At 56.5% G+C, this 21,569-nt stretch overlaps 1 protein-coding gene across 1 annotated transcript; it reads right to left on the reverse strand.

Annotated features, from left to right (window-relative positions):
- Nucleotides 1-4,143: 4,143 nt before the first annotated feature.
- Nucleotides 4,144-13,170, reverse strand: LOC306754592 (leucine-rich repeat neuronal protein 1; the record flags this gene model as incomplete). Its single annotated transcript, XM_079238609.1, has 12 exons — nucleotides 4,144-4,617; nucleotides 6,062-6,220; nucleotides 6,323-6,471; nucleotides 6,542-6,677; nucleotides 9,021-9,435; nucleotides 9,511-9,633; nucleotides 9,705-9,827; nucleotides 11,992-12,234; nucleotides 12,338-12,522; nucleotides 12,699-12,800; nucleotides 12,889-13,034; nucleotides 13,101-13,170. 12 exons carry the CDS (start codon nucleotides 13,168-13,170, stop codon nucleotides 4,144-4,146), a joined length of 2,325 nt encoding a protein of 774 aa, XP_079094735.1.
- Nucleotides 13,171-21,569: the final 8,399 nt, after the last annotated feature.

The raw sequence follows: 21,569 nt of genomic DNA on the forward strand, positions 1-21,569 counted from the left end.
CCGGTCCACACAGAACCAGTCCAAAGACCCAGTCCAGTCCAGCCCAGTCCAGTCCAGCTGACACTGCCGGTCCACACAGAACCAGTCCAAAGACCCAGTCCAGTCCAGTCCAGCCCAGTCCAGTCCAGCTGACACTGCCGGTCCACACAGAACCAGTCCAAAGACCCAGTCCAGTCCAGCCCAGTCCAGTCCAGTCCAGCTGACACTGCCGGTCCACACAGAACCAGTCCAAAGACCCAGTCCAGTCCAGCTGACACTGCTGGTCCACACAGAACCAGTCCAAAGACCCAGTCCAGTCCAGTCCAGTCCAGCTGACACTGCCGGTCCACACAGAACCAGTCCAAAGACCCAGTCCAGTCCAGTCCAGTCCAGTCCAGTCCAGCTGACACTGCCGGTCCACACAGAACCAGTCCAAAGACCCAGTCCAGTCCAGTCCAGTCCAGCTGACACTGCTGGTCCACACAGAACCAGTCCAAAGACCCAGTCCAGTCCAGTCCAGTCCAGCTGACACTGCCGGTCCACACAGAACCAGTCCAAAGACCCAGTCCAGTCCAGTCCAGTCCAGCTGACACTGCCGGTCCACACAGAACCAGTCCAAAGACCCAGTCCAGTCCAGCTGACACTGCCGGTCCACACAGAACCAGTCCAAAGACCCAGTCCAGTCCAGCCCAGTCCAGTCCAGCTGACACTGCCGGTCCACACAGAACCAGTCCAAAGACCCAGTCCAGTCCAGCTGACACTGCTGGTCCACACAGAACCAGTCCAAAGACCCAGTCCAGTCCAGTCCAGTCCAGCTGACACTGCCGGTCCACACAGAACCACTCCAAAGACCCAGTCCAGTCCAGTCCAGTCCAGCCCAGCTGACACTGCTGGTCCACACAGAACCAGTCCAAAGACCCAGTCCAGTCCAGCCCAGCTGACACTGCTGGTCCACACAGAACCAGTCCAAAGACCCAGTCCAGTCCAGCCCAGTCCAGTCCAGCTGACACTGCTGGTCCACACAGAACCAGTCCAAAGACCCAGTCCAGTCCAGCCCAGTCCAGTCCAGCTGACACTGCCGGTCCACACAGAACCAGTCCAAAGACCCAGTCCAGTCCAGCTGACACTGCTGGTCCACACAGAACCAGTCCAAAGACACAGTCCAGTCCAGTCCAGTCCAGTCCAGCTGACACTGCCGGTCCACACAGAACCAGTCCAAAGACCCAGTCCAGTCCAGTCCAGTCCAGCTGACACTGCCGGTCCACACAGAACCAGTCCAAAGACCCAGTCCAGTCCAGCTGACACTGCCGGTCCACACAGAACCAGTCCAAAGACCCAGTCCAGTCCAGCTGACACTGCTGTTCCACACAGAACCAGTCCAAAGACCCAGTCCAGTCCAGTCCAGTCCAGTCCAGTCCAGCTGACACTGCCGGTCCACACAGAACCACTCCAAAGACCCAGTCCAGTCCAGTCCAGTCCAGCCCAGCTGACACTGCTGGTCCACACAGAACCAGTCCAAAGACCCAGTCCAGTCCAGCCCAGCTGACACTGCTGGTCCACACAGAACCAGTCCAAAGACCCAGTCCAGTCCAGCCCAGTCCAGTCCAGCTGACACTGCTGGTCCACACAGAACCAGTCCAAAGACCCAGTCCAGCCCAGCCCAGTCCAGTCCAGCTGACACTGCCGGTCCACACAGAACCAGTCCAAAGACCCAGTCCAGTCCAGCCCAGTCCAGTCCAGCTGACACTGCTGGTCCACACAGAACCAGTCCAAAGACCCAGTCCAGTCCAGCCCAGTCCAGTCCAGCTGACACTGCTGGTCCACACAGAACCAGTCCAAAGACCCAGTCCAGCCCAGCCCAGTCCAGCTGACACTGCTGGTCCACACAGAACCAGTCCAAAGACCCAGTCCAGTCCAGTCCAACTGACACTGCCGGTCCACACAGAACCAGTCCAAAGACCCAGTCCAGTCCAGCCCAGTCCAGTCCAGCTGACACTGCCGGTCCACACAGAACCAGTCCAAAGACCCAGTCCAGTCCAGTCCAGCCCAGTCCAGTCCAGCTGACACTGCCGGTCCACACAGAACCAGTCCAAAGACCCAGTCCAGTCCAGCCCAGTCCAGTCCAGTCCAGCTGACACTGCCGGTCCACACAGAACCAGTCCAAAGACCCAGTCCAGTCCAGCTGACACTGCTGGTCCACACAGAACCAGTCCAAAGACCCAGTCCAGTCCAGTCCAGTCCAGCTGACACTGCCGGTCCACACAGAACCAGTCCAAAGACCCAGTCCAGTCCAGTCCAGTCCAGTCCAGTCCAGCTGACACTGCCGGTCCACACAGAACCAGTCCAAAGACCCAGTCCAGTCCAGTCCAGTCCAGCTGACACTGCTGGTCCACACAGAACCAGTCCAAAGACCCAGTCCAGTCCAGTCCAGTCCAGCTGACACTGCCGGTCCACACAGAACCAGTCCAAAGACCCAGTCCAGTCCAGTCCAGTCCAGCTGACACTGCCGGTCCACACAGAACCAGTCCAAAGACCCAGTCCAGTCCAGCTGACACTGCCGGTCCACACAGAACCAGTCCAAAGACCCAGTCCAGTCCAGCCCAGTCCAGTCCAGCTGACACTGCCGGTCCACACAGAACCAGTCCAAAGACCCAGTCCAGTCCAGCTGACACTGCTGGTCCACACAGAACCAGTCCAAAGACCCAGTCCAGTCCAGTCCAGTCCAGCTGACACTGCCGGTCCACACAGAACCACTCCAAAGACCCAGTCCAGTCCAGTCCAGTCCAGCCCAGCTGACACTGCTGGTCCACACAGAACCAGTCCAAAGACCCAGTCCAGTCCAGCCCAGCTGACACTGCTGGTCCACACAGAACCAGTCCAAAGACCCAGTCCAGTCCAGCCCAGTCCAGTCCAGCTGACACTGCTGGTCCACACAGAACCAGTCCAAAGACCCAGTCCAGTCCAGCCCAGTCCAGTCCAGCTGACACTGCTGGTCCACACAGAACCAGTCCAAAGACCCAGTCCAGCCCAGCCCAGTCCAGTCCAGCTGACACTGCCGGTCCACACAGAACCAGTCCAAAGACCCAGTCCAGTCCAGCCCAGTCCAGTCCAGCTGACACTGCTGGTCCACACAGAACCAGTCCAAAGACCCAGTCCAGTCCAGCCCAGTCCAGTCCAGCTGACACTGCTGGTCCACACAGAACCAGTCCAAAGACCCAGTCCAGCCCAGCCCAGTCCAGCTGACACTGCTGGTCCACACAGAACCAGTCCAAAGACCCAGTCCAGTCCAGCCCAGTCCAGTCCAGCTGACACTGCTGGTCCACACAGAACCAGTCCAAAGACCCAGTCCAGTCCAGTCCAGCTGACACTGCCGGTCCACACAGAACCAGTCCAAAGACCCAGTCCAGTCCAGCTGACACTGCCGGTCCACACAGAACCAGTCCAAAGACCCAGTCCAGTCCAGCCCAGTCCAGTCCAGCTGACACTGCTGGTCCACACAGAACCAGTCCAAAGACCCAGCCCAGTCCAGTCCAGCTGACACTGCTGGTCCACACAGAACCAGTCCAAAGACCCAGTCCAGTCCAGTCCAGCCCAGTCCAGCTGACACTGCTGGTCCACACAGAACCAGTACAAATACCCAGTCCAGTCCAGGTGAACCAGGTGCACCGGGTGGACCGGGTGCACCGGGTGCACCGGGTGGACCGGGTGCTCCGGGTGGACCGGGTGGACCGGGTGCTCCGGGTGGACCGGGTGGACCGGGTGCACCGGGTGCACCGGGTGCACCGGGTGGACCGGGTGGACCGGGTGGACCGGGTGCTCCGGGTGCTCCGGGTGCTCCGGGTGGACCGGGTGGACCGGGTGGACCGGGTGCTCCGGGTGGACCGGGTGCTCCGGGTGGACCGGGTGGACCGGGTGCACCGGGTGGACCGGGTGGACCGGGTGGACCGGGTGCACCGGGTGCACCGGGTGGACCGGGTGGACCGGGTGGACCGGGTGGACCGGGTGCTCCGGGTGGACCGGGTGGACCGGGTGGACCGGGTGGACCGGGTGCTCCGGGTGGACCGGGTGCTCCGGGTGGACCGGGTGGACTCTCCAGGACCGATCTGGGTGGAAACGTGATGTGATTGGTGGGATCTTTAGCCCCTCCTCCACCTGTCAGCACCACTACCACATATAAGTCTTAGTAGTGTTGATCCGACTTCCCCCGTCCTCCTCTCCCTCCCCCATCCTCCCCTCTCTGCCCTCCTCCTCCTCCTTGTCCTTGTCGGCGTCCCACAGCGTGATGAGGGGGGGGTACAGCTCGTTGAGGGGGATGTGGGGGGCGTGCTGCATGTAGTTCTTCAGTGAGTGTCTGCAGGACTGCTGCTGCATGCGGCGCCCCATGTAGACCACCAGCAGCGCCATGATGGACAGGGCGAACATGGAGCCCACGACCGCCGCCAGCGCCACGCCGCTGTGCTGGGACACCACCAGCTCCACCGAGAACCCCGCCCCCCTGGTGGTGACGTTCAGGCAGGACGTGTGGACGGAGGCGGGGCTAGAAGGCGGCGCTGTGGAGGAGGAGACGGTGAGGCAGACGCAGTACGCCGTCGCAGGAAGGAGGTGCGTTAGGTTGTACTCTTGGACGTCTGCCGGGACCTGCAGAGCAGAGAAACCGGGTCAGACCGGACTTTACCGGGTCAGACCGGACTTCACCGGGTCAGACCGGACTTCACCGGGTCAGACCGGACTTTACTGGACTTCACCGGGTCAGACTGGACTTTACCGGACTTCACCGGGTCAGACCGAACTTTACCGGACTTCACCGGGTCAGACCGAACTTTACCGGGTCAGACCGGACTTTACCGGACTTCACCGGGTCAGACCGAACTTTACCGGACTTCACCGGGTCAGACCGAACTTTACCGGACTTCACCGGGTCAGACCGAACTTTACCGGGTCAGACCGGACTTTACCGGACTTCACCGGGTCAGACCGAACTTTACCGGACTTCACCGGGTCAGACCGAACTTTATCGGGTCAGACCGGACTTTACCGGGTCAGACCGGACTTCACCGGGTCAGACCGGACTTCACCGGGTCAGACCGGACTTTACCGGACTTCACCGGGTCAGACCGAACTTTATCGGACTTCAACGGGTCAGACCGAACTTTACCGGACTTCAACGGGTCAGACCGAACTTTACCGGGTCAGACCGGACTTTACCGGGTCAGACCGGACTTTACCGGGTCAGACCGAACTTTACCGGACTTCACCGGGTCAGACCGAACTTTACCGGACTTCAACGGGTCAGACCGAACTTTACCGGGTCAGACCGGACTTCACCGGGTCAGACCGGACTTTACCGGGTCAGACCGGACTTTACCGGGTCAGACCGGACTTCACCGGGTCAGACCGAACTTCACCGGGTCAGACCGGACTTTACCGGGTCAGACCGGACTTTACCGGGTCAGACCGGACTTTACCGGACTTCAACGGGTCAGACCGAACTTTACCGGACTTCACCGGGTCAGACCGGACTTTACCGGACTTCAACGGGTCAGACCGAACTTTACCGGACTTCACCGGGTCAGACCGGACTTTACCGGGTCAGACCGAACTTTACCGGACGTCAACGGGTCAGACCGAACTTTACCGGACGTCACCGGGTCAGACCGAACTTTACCGGACTTCACCGAGTCAGACCGAACTTTACCGGGTCAGACCGGACTTTACCGGACTTCAACGGGTCAGACCGAACTTTACCGGACTTCACCGAGTCAGACCGGACTTTACCGGACTTCACCGGGTCAGACCGGACTTCACCGGGTCAGACCGGACTTCACCGGGTCAGACCGAACTTTACCGGACTTCACCGGGTCAGACCGGACTTCACCGGGTCAGACCGGACTTTACCGGACTTCACCGGGTCAGACCGAACTTTACCGGACTTCACCGGGTCAGACCGGACTTCACCGGGTCAGACCGGACTTCACCGGGTCAGACCGGACTTTACCGGACTTCACCGGGTCAGACCGGACTTTACCGGGTCAGACCGGTCCAGCTGGAAGTCAAACAGGAAGTCATGTGATGTCCTGGTCACCTTGGCGGTGTAGCTGATGTGAGGGTTGTGGATGTGCACGGTGGCGCTGCTCCAGCGGGGCAGAGGGAGGGGGGCATGGTTCTGGTTCTGCACCCCCGACAGCGCTCCTCTGCTGCGGGTCAGCTTCCACTCCAGCACCACCGACTGGGCCCGGACCACCTGCAAACAGGAAGCAGCGTAAGCCGACCTGCGGCAAGCTGAGGGCGTTCGGTTCGGTTCCGTCCAGGTGGGAACCGCCGGGTCTGATCCACGCCGCCATACCTTAGCAAAGAGCAGCAGAGAGGAGTTCCCCCACCGAGGCGTCTGGTTGCTGGGCTCACCGGACCCTTCAGACCCCTGAGAGTCCACGGACACAGAGACGGTCCTGGTGTCGGCGCCGTCCGCGTTCCACGCCACGCAGGTGTACACACCTGGGGGGGCAGACAGGGAGGTTTAACACAGCAGAAGCAGGAGGTCTCATCGGAGCGTCTTATGTCTCACCGGAGTCTGACGGCTCGGCATGTTCCATCACCAACGCTCCGGGCTCCGACACGCGATGCTTCGTCTTCCTCCTCCTGCTGCTCAGGCCACGCCCCTCCTCTGATATGATTGGTGCAGCCTCTGCCTCGGTGCTCACCTGAGCAGGAAGCAGAGTACAGGTAGGGTTGGTGCTCAGACTGCCGGAACCGCCGATCACGCTGGTGTCGTTAGAGCTTTTGTCTCTGCTCACGGCAGTTTGAGCCGGTTGCAGTCAGGCTGAGTGTCACCGAGGCGACGTGTCAGCCCTCCTTCCTACTGACACTGAAGATGCTCCAAAGCTGGTTTCCTAGCACAGAAAGCTGAGATGTGTCACCCAGCTGTGTGAGCAGGTTTCCTCTAGTGTCCCTTCCCACTCAGACTCCTCCTTCAAGAGCTACACTTCCTGTCCACAGTTACGTTCTACCCATCGGCTGTATATAAAAGATGGGCGGAGCCTCGGTGACGTCACCCGTAGGTTTCTGAAGAGCTGAATTGAAGCTCGGTGGGCGGTTCCTACCACCACCATCTTGGCAGGGGCATGCGTGTCGCCTCGCCCGGAAAATACAAATATGGGCAAAGAGGCGGAGCTGAGAGGGGGGCTGTGGGCGTCATGGTGGATGATTGACATCGTACGAACTCCGAGCTTTCTGTAGCTAAGAGCTAACCGAGCTAACCCGGAGCTAACAGGAGCTAACCAGCTAACGGAGGTAAGCAGGCTAAAGCTAAGTCACGTTGTTAACCGGCTAAAAACCGCGGTTGTTCTACGTTCTTCTGACTTGAAGCGGGAGATCGGGTACCTGTCAATCAAAAGGACACGCCCCTAAATATGCTGAACTTCGAGATTAAATTACTTTTAAACGGACGAGTTAGAAAAAAATTCACTCTCCCCACAGTTGTCATGAAGGTAAACCTGACCTATTAAACCTAAAATGGATTTTTGTACCAGGCTGTAAACATGTTTATTTCTGCTGTAAACATGTTTATTTCTGCTGTAAACACGTTTATTTCTGCTGTAAACACGTTTATTTCTGCTGTAAACATGTTTATTTCTGCTGTAAACATGTTTATTTCTGCTGTAAACATGTTTATTTCTGCTGTGAAGTTGGTCTTTTTAACATGGGAGTCTATGGGGATTTGCTGTTTTGCAGCCCCTAGTGGATGAAGGGGGAACTGCAGTTTTATGCACTTCTGCATAGGCTTCACTGTTTACCACCTTAGGTTGCCGCTTGGTTCTACCAGTGGAAGACGCCTAGCGTAACCATGACGACGTGGGACTAAACCACCAGCCAGACTCTTTTCCTCTGTTGTTCCACGATGGTGGAACGACCTGCCGAACTCTGTCCGACCTGCAGAGTCCTCTGGAGCTCTGAGCTCTCCTCCTCATCAGAACCAGTGGGAAAGATTTGTCCTGCTCTGAATAAATGGCGTGCGTCAGTAGGAGGAGGGAACACGCTTCCATCTCCACACGGCAACACCAGCATCCATCTGGAACCGGCAGTCTGACCAGAACCTGCCGATGACGGGTTGTTGTCATGCAAGTCCACTGTAGTATAGACTGGAATAGAATAGACTAGAATACACTAGTATAGAATAGAGTAGACTTCAATAGACTATGGACTAGACAATGGAATAGAATGGAATATAACAGACTAGACTAGAATAGAATAGACTAGACTAGAATATAACAGACTAGACTAGACTAGAATAGACTAGACTAGAATAGAATAGACTAGACTAGAATATAACAGACTAGACTAGACTAGAATAGACTAGACTAGAATATAACAGACTAGACTAGACTAGATGAGACTAGAATAGACTAGACTAGAATAGAATAGACTAGACTAGACTAGAATAGACTAGACTAGAATATAACAGACTAGACTAGACTAGAATAGACTAGACTAGAATATAACAGACTAGACTAGACTAGATGAGACTAGAATAGACTAGAATATAACAGACTAGACTAGAATATAACAGACTAGACTAGACTAGAATATAACAGACTAGACTAGACTAGACTAGAATATAACAGACTAGACTAGACTAGACTAGATGAGACTAGAATAGACTAGACTAGAATAGAATAGAAACCGGGACACGTGAAACTTGCAGCTGAAGATGAACTGAAAGGATGGAAATGATGAAAGACGTTGGGGTCTAAACCAGGTTTTTCCCGTCTATAATGGATGGACTGGTCCTTCAGGGGCCACCGTACTGCAGGTTTTAGATGTGACTGGGAGTCATGGATCTGCTGGAGCAGGAAACACCAAAAACCTGCAGCACCGCAGTCCTGTTGGACATCTGGCAGAATGGATGCAGATATTCCGATGGACGTCCATCGGTGTCCAGCGTGGACCGTCTTCTGTCCCGTCGTCCTACTCAGGGCCACACATGAACCTGGTCTGAGCCACTTCTACCTGCAGTGATAACAGACCACCCCTAAGGCTCCGCCCACCTTATCTCCAGTTGGTGTCACCCAGTAAAACTGAGGGGCGGGGTCAGCATCTCCCCAACACTCCAACGTGATTGGTTGTCCTGCGCTGATGTTCACGGTCGGAGGAAAGGCGTGAGGCGAGATGTGAGGCAGGCAACTGTTGGCCCCGCCCCTTCCCCATCCAGCCGCCACCACTTCTTGTAGCTCCTGGCCAATCAGGTGCGACGGGGAGGAGCATAGGGTGAGGGAGGTCTCTAGCAGCTTCAAATGAGACTGGTTACCAAGGTGAGGCCCCCAGGAAGACAGACAGTCGCAGCGTAGAGGGTTGGAGTGCAGGGACACCTCCTCCAGAGCGGGAAGGGAGGACAGGAGGTCGCCGGAGACCAGACTGAGCTGGTTGCTATGGAGGAGGAGAGTCCGGAGGGACGGCAGGTCACTGAGGAAGACAACAGGAGGACATAAGACAAGAAAGACATTTCCCTCTGTCACATGGTCGCGCTGATCCGGTCACCTGAAGGCCTGCGGGTCCACGTAGGACAGCTGAGGGTTGCTGCAGACCTCTAGTTTGGCCAGTTCTGGAAGGTTCTGGAAAGCGGCCCGCTCCACCATCAGCAGCTCCTCCATGTTGTTCAGACTGAAGACAAAGACGTTGTGTCAGTATGAGTCTGCCGGGACCCCGTCCGGTCCCCAGAAAGCACAACTCACCTTAGTTCCTCCAGGTGGTGAAGGTTCCGGAAGTCTCCATGCTGGATTCGGCCGATTGGGTTCCTGTTCAGATCCAGAAACTTCAGGTTCGGCAGAGCGCTCAGAGCATCCCGAGGAACGGACCTGGAGGGAAGATCAAGGTTCAGTCAGAGTTCACTTCCCCTGGTTTCAGAGTCAGTCCTTCTGCCCGGCAGTCACTCAGTGCCCCATCCTCAGGCCCCGCCCCCGTCCCCAGGCCCTGTCCTCGGGCCCTGTCCCAGGGTCCCATCCCTCAAGGCCCCGTCCTTGGGTCCCGTCCCAGGGTCCCATCCCTCAAGGCCCCGTCCTCGGGCCCCGTCCCAGGGTCCCATCCCTCAAGGCCCCGTCCTCGGGCCCCGTCCCAGGGTTCCATCCCTCAAGGCCCCGTCCTCGGGCCCCGTCCCAGGGTCCCATCCCTCAAGGCCCCGTCCTCATGCCCCGTCCCAGGGTCCCATCCCTCAAGGCCCCGTCCCAGGGTCCCATCCCTCAAGGCCCCGTCCTCGGGCCCCGTCCCAGGGTCCCATCCCTCAAGGCCCCATCCTCGTGCCCCGTCCCAGGGTCCCATCCCTCAAGGCCCCGTCCTCAGGCCCTGTCCCAGGGTCCCATCCCTCAAGGCCCCGTCCCAGGGTCCCATCCCTCAAGGCCCTGTCCTCGGGTCCCGTCCCAGGGTCCCATCCCTCAAGGCTCTGTCCTCGGGCTCCAGGCCCCATCCTTGGGCTTTTAATAATGGAAAAACGATTGACAGGGGACACTTTATCCCCTGTCAATCGTTTTTCATTGTTCAGCTGGGTTCATTAAGTCTATCCGTGTCACCAGTGTCTCGTTGGGTTTGGTGTATCCCACAGAACCACAGTTGTGTGATTTGTTTGACACTTAGCCATATTTTTGCTGTCCCAGGTAAAGCAAATTGCCCAAATTCCACTTTTGACACACAAGAGGACCAAGGTAAGACTGTCCAAAAACATTATTCCCTCAACATTAGGAACCAGTTACACTTTGTGGACAGGGAACATTCCTGAGCTGAACTTAACAGTGCAAGCCCATTAGGAGCAGATGAGGCTACCTTGTAAGGTTCAGTCTGCTTGGACACATTATGGCTTTAAACAATTCTGTTTGAAAACCTTCAAAATTTGGCCCCTCCCAGGACCTAATTTTCAAAGTTGTCAGATTTCGATAGAACTCTGTCTATGTTTTCAGTGTCCTAAATGGAGTGTCCTGTGTAAACTTCAGTCTTGTTGGACCAAGGTAGAGAAATTGGGACATGGATAAGGGTAATTGTCCATTTGTGTACACTGACAATCCCTATGAATTGGGCCCTAGGGAGACTTGGTGAACCAATGCGTTTTCTCAGTCACAGATTGTCCTGTGTTGCTAGGATTGACAGGGCAGCCTCATAGAGCTCCAATGAGTCTATCCTGTGAGTTTCGGCCAGGTTGGACACAATATGGCTGGCTGAGAAATAACTTCTGTCCACAATGTGTCCCTGGCCTCTAATAACAAGGGATTGCCAGTGGACGCTTTTGGACACTTGCTAATACTTTTGTCCCCGTTTGTCCTACAGGCCCGAAAGTGGGACAGGATGTTTAATTTGGGACAGGTATGACGTGGCTAAAGTTTGGGCAAAATCAGAAAAAGTGAAAAAAATGGACCTCTGGAAATTGGCACTGGGACTCTGCTCTGGCCCTGTGTCTTCCTGTACGAATTTCATTAAGTTTGAACAACTTTAAAAATTTGGCCCCTTAATGGCCACCCTGACCTCATGGTCATTATGGTCCAAAATCTTAAACTTGTCCAATTTGGATGACACTTTGCATACTCATCAGACTTGCTACCAGGGCCCCCAGGTCCAAATTTCAGCACACTAGACCCAAAAATGAGCCCTTGGAGGTCACAACCCCACACCCAGTCCAAAGGATTCAAAGTGGACACTTTTGCCATTTCCAATCCCTTTGTGTGGACAAGGTGTGGAAATTGTGTCGACTGTGAGTGTCCACTGGCAATCCCTTTGCATTTGTTGAGTGTGTTTTTGGCTAAAATTTTGCCCAGAAACACATTACAGTCACCGTTCTCCCACAGTTTCGTAGCGGCTCTTTTCAGCATGAACTGGAACGATTTTGGGCCCTCTGGGTCCGTCCTCTGGGCCTCCCATGTCTAAAAAGACACAGCTAACCTTAACACTAACCCTTGCCAAGACGACAACAACAGGACTGTGTCAATCCCCAAAACAGACGAGTCTGGAATGAATTCCACCCAGAGGCGGTGGACTCACCTGAGCCGGTTGTCGTAGAAGGACAGGCTTTCCAGGTAGTCAAGGCCCCTGAAGGCAGCGGAGGGGACAGAAACCAGTCCCATTCCAGCCAGGACCAGACTGTGGAGGCGGGTTAGAGGCAGGAAGTTCTTCTCCTCTAGTCCCAGGATGGGGTTCTCCCCGATCATCAGGATTTCAAGGGATGGCAAGGACTCAAACCAGCGACTGTCAATGGCCACCAGACGGTTGGAGTTCAGATGGAGTCTTAAAGATGAAGCAGACAACAAGAAAGTGCTTTAGACTGAACTGGATCCTGGTTTCACCAGACGGGATCAGGTGGTAGTGAAGTCCAGATGGGAGGTGTTACCGCAGCAGGTTGGCAAGACCGCCGAAGGCTTTGGGTCCGATGGAGGAGATGCGGTTGTGGTTCATGTAGAGTTCTTCCAGGTTGGACAAGTTCCTCAGACCAAAGTCCTCCAGCTCCTCAATGTGGTTCTCCTCCATGTAGAGCGTCACCAGGTGGCCCAGAGAGGACAGGCCCATAGAGCTCACCTGGACAGACAGGAAGTGATGTCACCATGACAACACAAAGACAACAGAACATGCATCACACCTGCAGAAACCTCCACAAACTCTGGACGTCCCGCTGAGAACGACAGACAACCGGAGGAGGACCAAGGGGAACATCAGTCATGTGACACGTTACCGTGTGAGCACAGGTGTGTTACCTGTTTGAACTGGTTCTGTGACAGATCCAGTTCGGTCAGGTTGGTGAGACTCTGCAGTTCAGAGGCGACGGAGGAGATGTTGTTGCTCTGCAGGAGAAGAACCTGAAACCCACAAAGAAGAACAAGTTCATTCTCTCAGGAGGTCCACCTGGATGACGACAACTGCATGACGTCACCTGCATGATGTCACCTGTGTGTCCGCTGAGATGTTGGGGGGAACCCTGTGCAGGTGCAGTTCATTGCAGTCCACCGTCCTCGCCTGGTGGTAGACTGACTGTGGCGTGTACCAGGGTCTGGTCTCGCAGATACACTGCAGAGGACACAGCGTGGTGCCCCCTTCAGGACAAACAGATCAGTCGGTCGTCTCGGTTACCAACAAGAAAACAAGCAACAGCTGTTTACCTTGCCTGGCAACGCCCACCGAGGAGAGAACCAAGGCCAGGAGGAGCTTGGAGAGGACAGCACATCCCATAATACTCCAAGGTTTAGTGGGTCAGTAAGGATGAAGCAGGATGTCTTCCTCTAGACGTCTCCAAGAGACGGACCTGAGGACAGGAAGTTGGACCGAATCGAACCATTGACTATGTAGCAGAAGGTTGCCATGGATACACCAGACTCAAACGGAAACGTTTATGTGATGAACCTTTTCCCGCATGTGTGTAGTTCACTGTCGGCCTGAAGGAGGAAAAATCGCTCACTCAGAGGAAGATAAATAATAAACATGTTGACGAGAACTTTAAACGTTTACGGACAGCATAGAGGCTTCCAGACAAACATCGGCTTAGAGTCCCGCCCCCAGACCACGTTCATGTACCCAGACGGCTACGGTGATGATGATGATGATGATCTGGCCTCAGACACACGGCAGGGTGGGTAACGGGAACACCTTCCCTCTGCTGCCATGGCAACCATCCAGGAACTCCACCCAATGACAGTGAACACACCACAGTCATAGCTGATGTTTACGCCTCTGCTGGAGCAACGAAGGGTCACAACTTCTAACAAAACCTGTAGAGGCTGCCGAGAAACATCTGGAAGGAACAGCTGTGGAAAACTGTAGCTAATTCCAGGAATTCCCGACTTTTCCAATCTTCACATAGAATTCTGGCTGAAAATAGATTCATTTCTGACCCTGCAGATCTATACAAGCAGATTTCTACGACGCAGATCTGTACGACGCAGATTCCTGCCATGCCAACCTCCAGGAGGTCTACGGGAAAGACGGTACGCAGCACATCAACATGACACGATGAAGCGTCTTTTAACCAGCAGACACTGAAGGTCTCATCCTCCTCCTCTTCATCAGGTGAAATATTCATGAGATGAATAATTAATGAGCCCCTTGTCAGCTCTGAGCTGTGATTGGACGACAAGGCAAATGAAGTCAGACCACAGAGGTGAGTCCTGGTCTGGTCTCTGAGCAGGAAGAGGTCCTGATGCACCTGAACCTGTCCGACAGGTAGATCCTGACGGATCACAGACCGCCTTCATCCTCATCATCATCCTCATGGTCCGAACCAGAACCAGACAGAGGCCAGAACTGGTCCGAACCAGAACCAGACAGAGGCCAGAACTGGTCCGAACCAGAACCAGACAGGGGCCAGAACTGGTCCGAACCAGACAGAGGCCAGAACTGGTCACCAGAACTGGTCCGAACCAGAACCAGACAGGGGCCAGAACTGGTCCGAACCAGAACCAGACAGGGGCCAGAACTGGTCACCAGAACTGGTCCGGACCAGAACCAGACAGAGGCCAGAACTGGTCCGGACCAGACAGGGGCCAGAACTGGTCCGAACCAGAACCAGACAGGGGCCAGAACTGGTCACCAGAACTGGTCCGGACCAGAACCAGACAGGGGCCAGAACTGGTCCGAACCAGAACCAGACAGGGGCCAGAACTGGTCACCAGAACTGGTCCGAACCAGAACCAGACAGGGGCCAGAACTGGTCACCAGAACTGGTCCGAACCAGAACCAGACAGGGGCCAGAACTGGTCCGAACCAGACAGAGGCCAGAACTGGTCCGAACCAGACAGAGGCCAGAACTGGTCACCAGAACTGGTCCGAACCAGAACCAGACAGAGGCCAGAACTGGTCCGAACCAGACAGAGGCCAGAACTGGTCACCACAACTGGTCCGGACCAGAACCAGACAGAGGCCAGAACTGGTCCGGACCAGAACCAGACAGAGGCCAGAACTGGTCCGAACCAGAACCAGACAGAGGCCAGAACTGGTCCGAACCAGACAGAGGCCAGAACTGGTCACCAGAACTGGTCCGAACCAGAACCAGACAGGGGCCAGAACTGGTCCGAACCAGACAGAGGCCAGAACTGGTCACCAGAACTGGTCCGGACCAGAACCAGACAAAGGCCAGAACTGGTCCGAACCAGACAGAGGCCAGAACTGGTCACCAGAACTGGTCCGGACCAGAACCAGACAGAGGCCAGAACTGGTCCGGACCAGAACCAGACAGAGGCCAGAACTGGTCCGAACCAGACAGAGGCCAGAACTTGTCACCAGAACTGGTCCGAACCCGAACCAGACAGAGGCCAGAAGTGGTCCGAACCAGACAAAGGCCAGAACTGGTCCGAACCAGAACCAGACAGAGGCCAGAACTGGTCACCAGAACTGGTCCGAACCAGAACCAGACAGGGGCCAGAACTGGTCCAAACCAGAACCAGACAAAGGCCAGAACTGGTCCGGACCAGAACCAGACAGAGGCCAGAACTGGTCCGAACCAGACAGAGGCCAGAACTTGTCACCAGAACTGGTCCGGACCAGTTCTGGCCTCTGTCTGGTTCTGAACCAGACAGAGGCCAGAACTGGTCACCAGAACTGGTCCGAACCAGAACCAGACAGAGGCCAGAACTGGTCCGGACCAGAACCAGACAGAGGCCAGAACTGGTCACCAGAACTGGTCCGAACCAGAACCAGACAGAGGGCAGAAGTGGTCCGAACCAGAACCAGACAGAGGCCAGAACTGGTCCGAACCAGAACCAGACAGAGGCCAGAACTGGTCCGAACCAGACAGAGGCCAGAACTGGTCCGGACCAGAACCAGACAGAGGCCAGAACTGGTCCGAACCAGACAGAGGCCAGAACTTGTCACCAGAACTGGTCCGGACCAGAACCAGACAAAGGCCAGAACTGGTCCGGACCAGAACCAGTCAGAGGCCAGAACTGGTCACCAGAACTGGTCCGAACCCGAACCAGACAGAGGCCAGAAGTGGTCCGAACCAGAACCAGACAGAGGCCAGAACTGGTCACCAGAACTGGTCCGAACCCGAACCAGACAGAGGCCAGAAGTGGTCCGAACCAGAACCAGACAGAGGCCAGAACTGGTCCGGACCAGAACCAGACAGAGGGCAGAAGTGGTCCGAACCAGAACCAGACAGAGGCCAGAACTGGTCCGGACCAGAACCAGAAAGAGGCCAGAACTGGTCACCAGAACTGGTCCGGACCAGAACCAGACAGAGGCCAGAACTGGTCCAGACCAGAACCAGACAGAGGCCAGAACTGGTCCGGACCAGAACCAGACAGAGGCCAGAACTGGTCACCAGAACTGGTCCGGACCAGAACCAGACAGAGGCCAGAACTGGTCCGGACCAGACAGAGGCCAGAACTTGTCACCAGAACTGGTCCGAACCAGAACCAGACAAAGGCCAGAACTGGTCCGGACCAGAACCAGACAGAGGCCAGAACTGGTCACCAGAACTGGTCCGGACCAGAACCAGACAGAGGCCAGAACTGGTCCGAACCAGACAGAGGCCAGAACTGGTCACCAGAACTGGTCCGGACCAGAACCAGACAGAGGCCAGAACTGGTCCGGACCAGAACCAGACAGAGGCCAGAACTGGTCCGAACCAGACAGAGGCCAGAACTTGTCACCAGAACTGGTCCGGACCAGAACCAGACAAAGGCCAGAACTGGTCCGGACCAGAACCAGTCAGAGGCCAGAACTGGTCACCAGAACTGGTCCGAACCCGAACCAGACAGAGGCCAGAAGTGGTCCGAACCAGAACCAGACAGAGGCCAGAAGTGGTCCGAACCAGACAGAGGCCAGAACTGGTCCGAACCCGAACCAGACAGAGGCCAGAACTGGTCCGAACCAGAACCAGACAGAGGCCAGAACTGGTCACCAGAACTGGTCCGGACCAGAACCAGACAGAGGCCAGAACTTGTCACCAGAACTGGTCCGGACCAGAACCAGACAGAGGCCAGAACTGGTCCGGACCAGAACCAGACAGAGGCCAGAACTGGTCACCAGAACTGGTCCGAACCCGAACCAGACAGAGGCCAGAAGTGGTCCGAACCAGAACCAGACAGAGGCCAGAACTGGTCCGGACCAGAACCAGACAGAGGCCAGAACTGGTCACCAGAACTGGTCCGAACCAGAACCAGACAGAGGGCAGAAGTGGTCCGAACCAGAACCAGACAGAGGCCAGAACTGGTCACCAGAACTGGTCCGAACCCGAACCAGACAGAGGCCAGAAGTGGTCCGAACCAGAACCAGACAGAGGCCAGAACTGGTCCGAACCAGACAGAGGCCAGAACTGGTCCGAACCCGAACCAGACAGAGGCCAGAACTGGTCCGAACCAGACAGAGGCCAGAACTGGTCACCAGAACTGGTCCGGACCAGAACCAGACAGGGGCCAGAACTGGTCCGAACCAGACAGAGGCCAGAACTGGTCCGAACCAGACAGAGGCCAGAACTGGTCACCAGAACTGGTCCGGACCAGAACCAGACAGAGGCCAGAACTGGTCCGAACCAGACAGAGGCCAGAACTGGTCACCAGAACTGGTCCGGACCAGAACCAGACAGAGGCCAGAACTGGTCACCAGAACTGGTCCGAACCCGAACCAGACAGAGGCCAGAAGTGGTCCGAACCAGAACCAGACAGAGGCCAGAACTGGTCCGGACCAGAACCAGACAGAGGCCAGAACTGGTCACCAGAACTGGTCTGAACCAGAACCAGACAGAGGGCAGAAGTGGTCCGAACCAGAACCAGACAGAGGCCAGAACTGGTCCGAACCAGACAGAGGCCAGAACTGGTCACCAGAACTGGTCCGGACCAGAACCAGACAGAGGCCAGAACTGGTCCGAACCAGAACCAGACAGAGGCCAGAACTGGTCCGGACCAGAACCAGACAGAGGCCAGAACTGGTCCGGACCAGAACCAGACAGAGGCCAGAACTGGTCCGGACCAGGACCAGACAGAGGGCAGAAGTGGTCCGGACCAGAACCAGACAGAGGCCAGAACTGGTCCGGACCAGAACCAGACAGAGGCCAGAACTGGTCCGAACCAGAACCAGACAGAGGCCAGAACTGGTCCGGACCAGAACTGGTCACCAGAACTGGTCCGAACCCGAACCAGACAGAGGCCAGAACTGGTCCGGACCAGAACCAGACAGAGGCCAGAACTGGTCACCAGAACTGGTCCGAACCAGAACCAGACAGAGGGCAGAAGTGGTCCGAACCAGAACCAGACAGAGGCCAGAACTGGTCCGGACCAGAATCAGACAGAGGCCAGAACTGGTCCGAACCAGACAGAGGCCAGAACTGGTCCGAACCAGACAGAGGCCAGAACTGGTCACCAGAACTGGTCCGGACCAGAACCAGACAGAGGCCAGAACTGGTCCGGACCAGAACCAGACAGAGGCCAGAACTGGTCCGAACCAGACAGAGGCCAGAACTTGTCACCAGAACTGGTCCGGACCAGAACCAGACAAAGGCCAGAACTGGTCCGGACCAGAACCAGTCAGAGGCCAGAACTGGTCACCAGAACTGGTCCGAACCCGAACCAGACAGAGGCCAGAAGTGGTCCGAACCAGAACCAGACAGAGGCCAGAAGTGGTCCGAACCAGACAGAGGCCAGAACTGGTCCGAACCCGAACCAGACAGAGGCCAGAACTGGTCCGAACCAGAACCAGACAGAGGCCAGAACTGGTCACCAGAACTGGTCCGGACCAGAACCAGACAGAGGCCAGAACTTGTCACCAGAACTGGTCCGGACCAGAACCAGACAGAGGCCAGAACTGGTCCGGACCAGAACCAGACAGAGGCCAGAACTGGTCACCAGAACTGGTCCGAACCCGAACCAGACAGAGGCCAGAAGTGGTCCGAACCAGAACCAGACAGAGGCCAGAACTGGTCCGGACCAGAACCAGACAGAGGGCAGAAGTGGTCCGAACCAGAACCAGACAGAGGCCAGAACTGGTCCGGACCAGAACCAGAAAGAGGCCAGAACTGGTCACCAGAACTGGTCCGGACCAGAACCAGACAGAGGCCAGAACTGGTCCAGACCAGAACCAGACAGAGGGCAGAAGTGGTCCGGACCAGAACCAGACAGAGGCCAGAACTGGTCCCGACCAGACAGAGGCCAGAACTTGTCACCAGAACTGGTCCGAACCAGAACCAGACAAAGGCCAGAACTGGTCCGGACCAGAACCAGACAGAGGCCAGAACTGGTCACCAGAACTGGTCCGGACCAGAACCAGACAGAGGCCAGAACTGGTCCGAACCAGACAGAGGCCAGAACTGGTCACCAGAACTGGTCCGGACCAGAACCAGACAGAGGCCAGAACTGGTCCGGACCAGAACCAGACAGAGGCCAGAACTGGTCCGAACCAGACAGAGGCCAGAACTTGTCACCAGAACTGGTCCGGACCAGAACCAGACAAAGGCCAGAACTGGTCCGGACCAGAACCAGTCAGAGGCCAGAACTGGTCACCAGAACTGGTCCGAACCCGAACCAGACAGAGGCCAGAAGTGGTCCGAACCAGAACCAGACAGAGGCCAGAAGTGGTCCGAACCAGACAGAGGCCAGAACTGGTCCGAACCAGAACCAGACAGAGGCCAGAACTGGTCACCAGAACTGGTCCGGACCAGAACCAGACAGAGGCCAGAACTTGTCACCAGAACTGGTCCGGACCAGAACCAGACAAAGGCCAGAACTGGTCCGGACCAGAACCAGACAGAGGCCAGAACTGGTCACCAGAACTGGTCCGAACCCGAACCAGACAGAGGCCAGAAGTGGTCCGAACCAGAACCAGACAGAGGCCAGAACTGGTCCGGACCAGAACCAGACAGAGGCCAGAACTGGTCACCAGAACTGGTCCGAACCAGAACCAGACAGAGGGCAGAAGTGGTCCGAACCAGAACCAGACAGAGGCCAGAACTGGTCACCAGAACTGGTCCGAACCCGAACCAGACAGAGGCCAGAAGTGGTCCGAACCAGAACCAGACAGAGGCCAGAACTGGTCCGAACCAGACAGAGGCCAGAACTGGTCCGAACCCGAACCAGACAGAGGCCAGAACTGGTCCGAACCAGACAGAGGCCAGAACTGGTCACCAGAACTGGTCCGGACCAGAACCAGACAGGGGCCAGAACTGGTCCGAACCAGACAGAGGCCAGAACTGGTCCGAACCAGACAGAGGCCAGAACTGGTCACCAGAACTGGTCCGGACCAGAACCAGACAGAGGCCAGAACTGGTCCGAACCAGACAGAGGCCAGAACTGGTCACCAGAACTGGTCCGGACCAGAACCAGACAGAGGCCAGAACTGGTCCGGACCAGAACCAGACAGAGGCCAGAACTGGTCACCAGAACTGGTCCGAACCCGAACCAGACAGAGGCCAGAAGTGGTCCGAACCAGAACCAGACAGAGGCCAGAACTGGTCCGGACCAGAACCAGACAGAGGCCAGAACTGGTCACCAGAACTGGTCTGAACCAGAACCAGACAGAGGGCAGAAGTGGTCCGAACCAGAACCAGACAGAGGCCAGAACTGGTCCGAACCAGACAGAGGCCAGAACTTGTCACCAGAACTGGTCCGGACCAGAACCAGACAGAGGCCAGAACTGGTCCGAACCAGACAGAGGCCAGAACTTGTCACCAGAACTGGTCCGGACCAGAACCAGACAGAGGCCAGAACTGGTCACCAGAACTGGTCCGAACCAGAACCAGACAGAGGCCAGAACTGGTCCGGACCAGAACCAGACAGAGGCCAGAACTGGTCACCAGAACTGGTCAGAACCAGAACCAGACAGAGGGCAGAAGTGGTCCGAACCAGAACCAGACAGAGGGCAGAACTGGTCTGAACCAGACAGAGGCCAGAACTGGTCACCAGAACTGGTCCGGACCAGAACCAGACAGAGGCCAGAACTGGTCCGAACCAGAACCAGACAGAGGCCAGAACTGGTCCGGACCAGAACCAGACAGAGGCCAGAACTGGTCACCAGAACTGGTCCGGACCAGAACCAGACAGAGGCCAGAACTGCTCCGGACCAGGACCAGACAGAGGGCAGAAGTGGTCCGGACCAGAACCAGACAGAGGCCAGAACTGGTCCGGACCAGAACCAGACAGAGGCCAGAACTGGTCCGGACCAGAACCAGACAGAGGCCAGAACTGGTCCGAACCAGAACCAGACAGAGGCCAGAACTGGTCCGGACCAGAACTGGTCACCAGAACTGGTCCGAACCCGAACCAGACAGAGGCCAGAACTGGTCCGGACCAGAACCAGACAGAGGCCAGAACTGGTCCGAACCAGACAGAGGCCAGAACTGGTCACCAGAACTGGTCCGAACCAGAACCAGACAGAGGGCAGAAGTGGTCCGAACCAGAACCAGACAGAGGCCAGAACTGGTCCGGACCAGAATCAGACAGAGGCCAGAACTGGTCCGGACCAGAACCAGACAGAGGCCAGAACTGGTCCGGACCAGAACCAGACAGAGGCCAGAACGTGTCTCCCCAGTGGGATCAGAACCACCAGACGCTCCGGTGTCCCACTGGTCAGTGAACGCAGTATCAGAACTGAACTTCTGTCAGATGAAGGAACCTGCTCACGGCGGAAGGATACATGCTGCCACTATA

The sequence above is a fragment of the Telmatherina bonti genome, assembly GCF_933228915.1.
Source record: "Telmatherina bonti genome assembly, chromosome: 4".
Lineage (NCBI taxonomy): Eukaryota > Metazoa > Chordata > Actinopteri > Atheriniformes > Telmatherinidae > Telmatherina > Telmatherina bonti.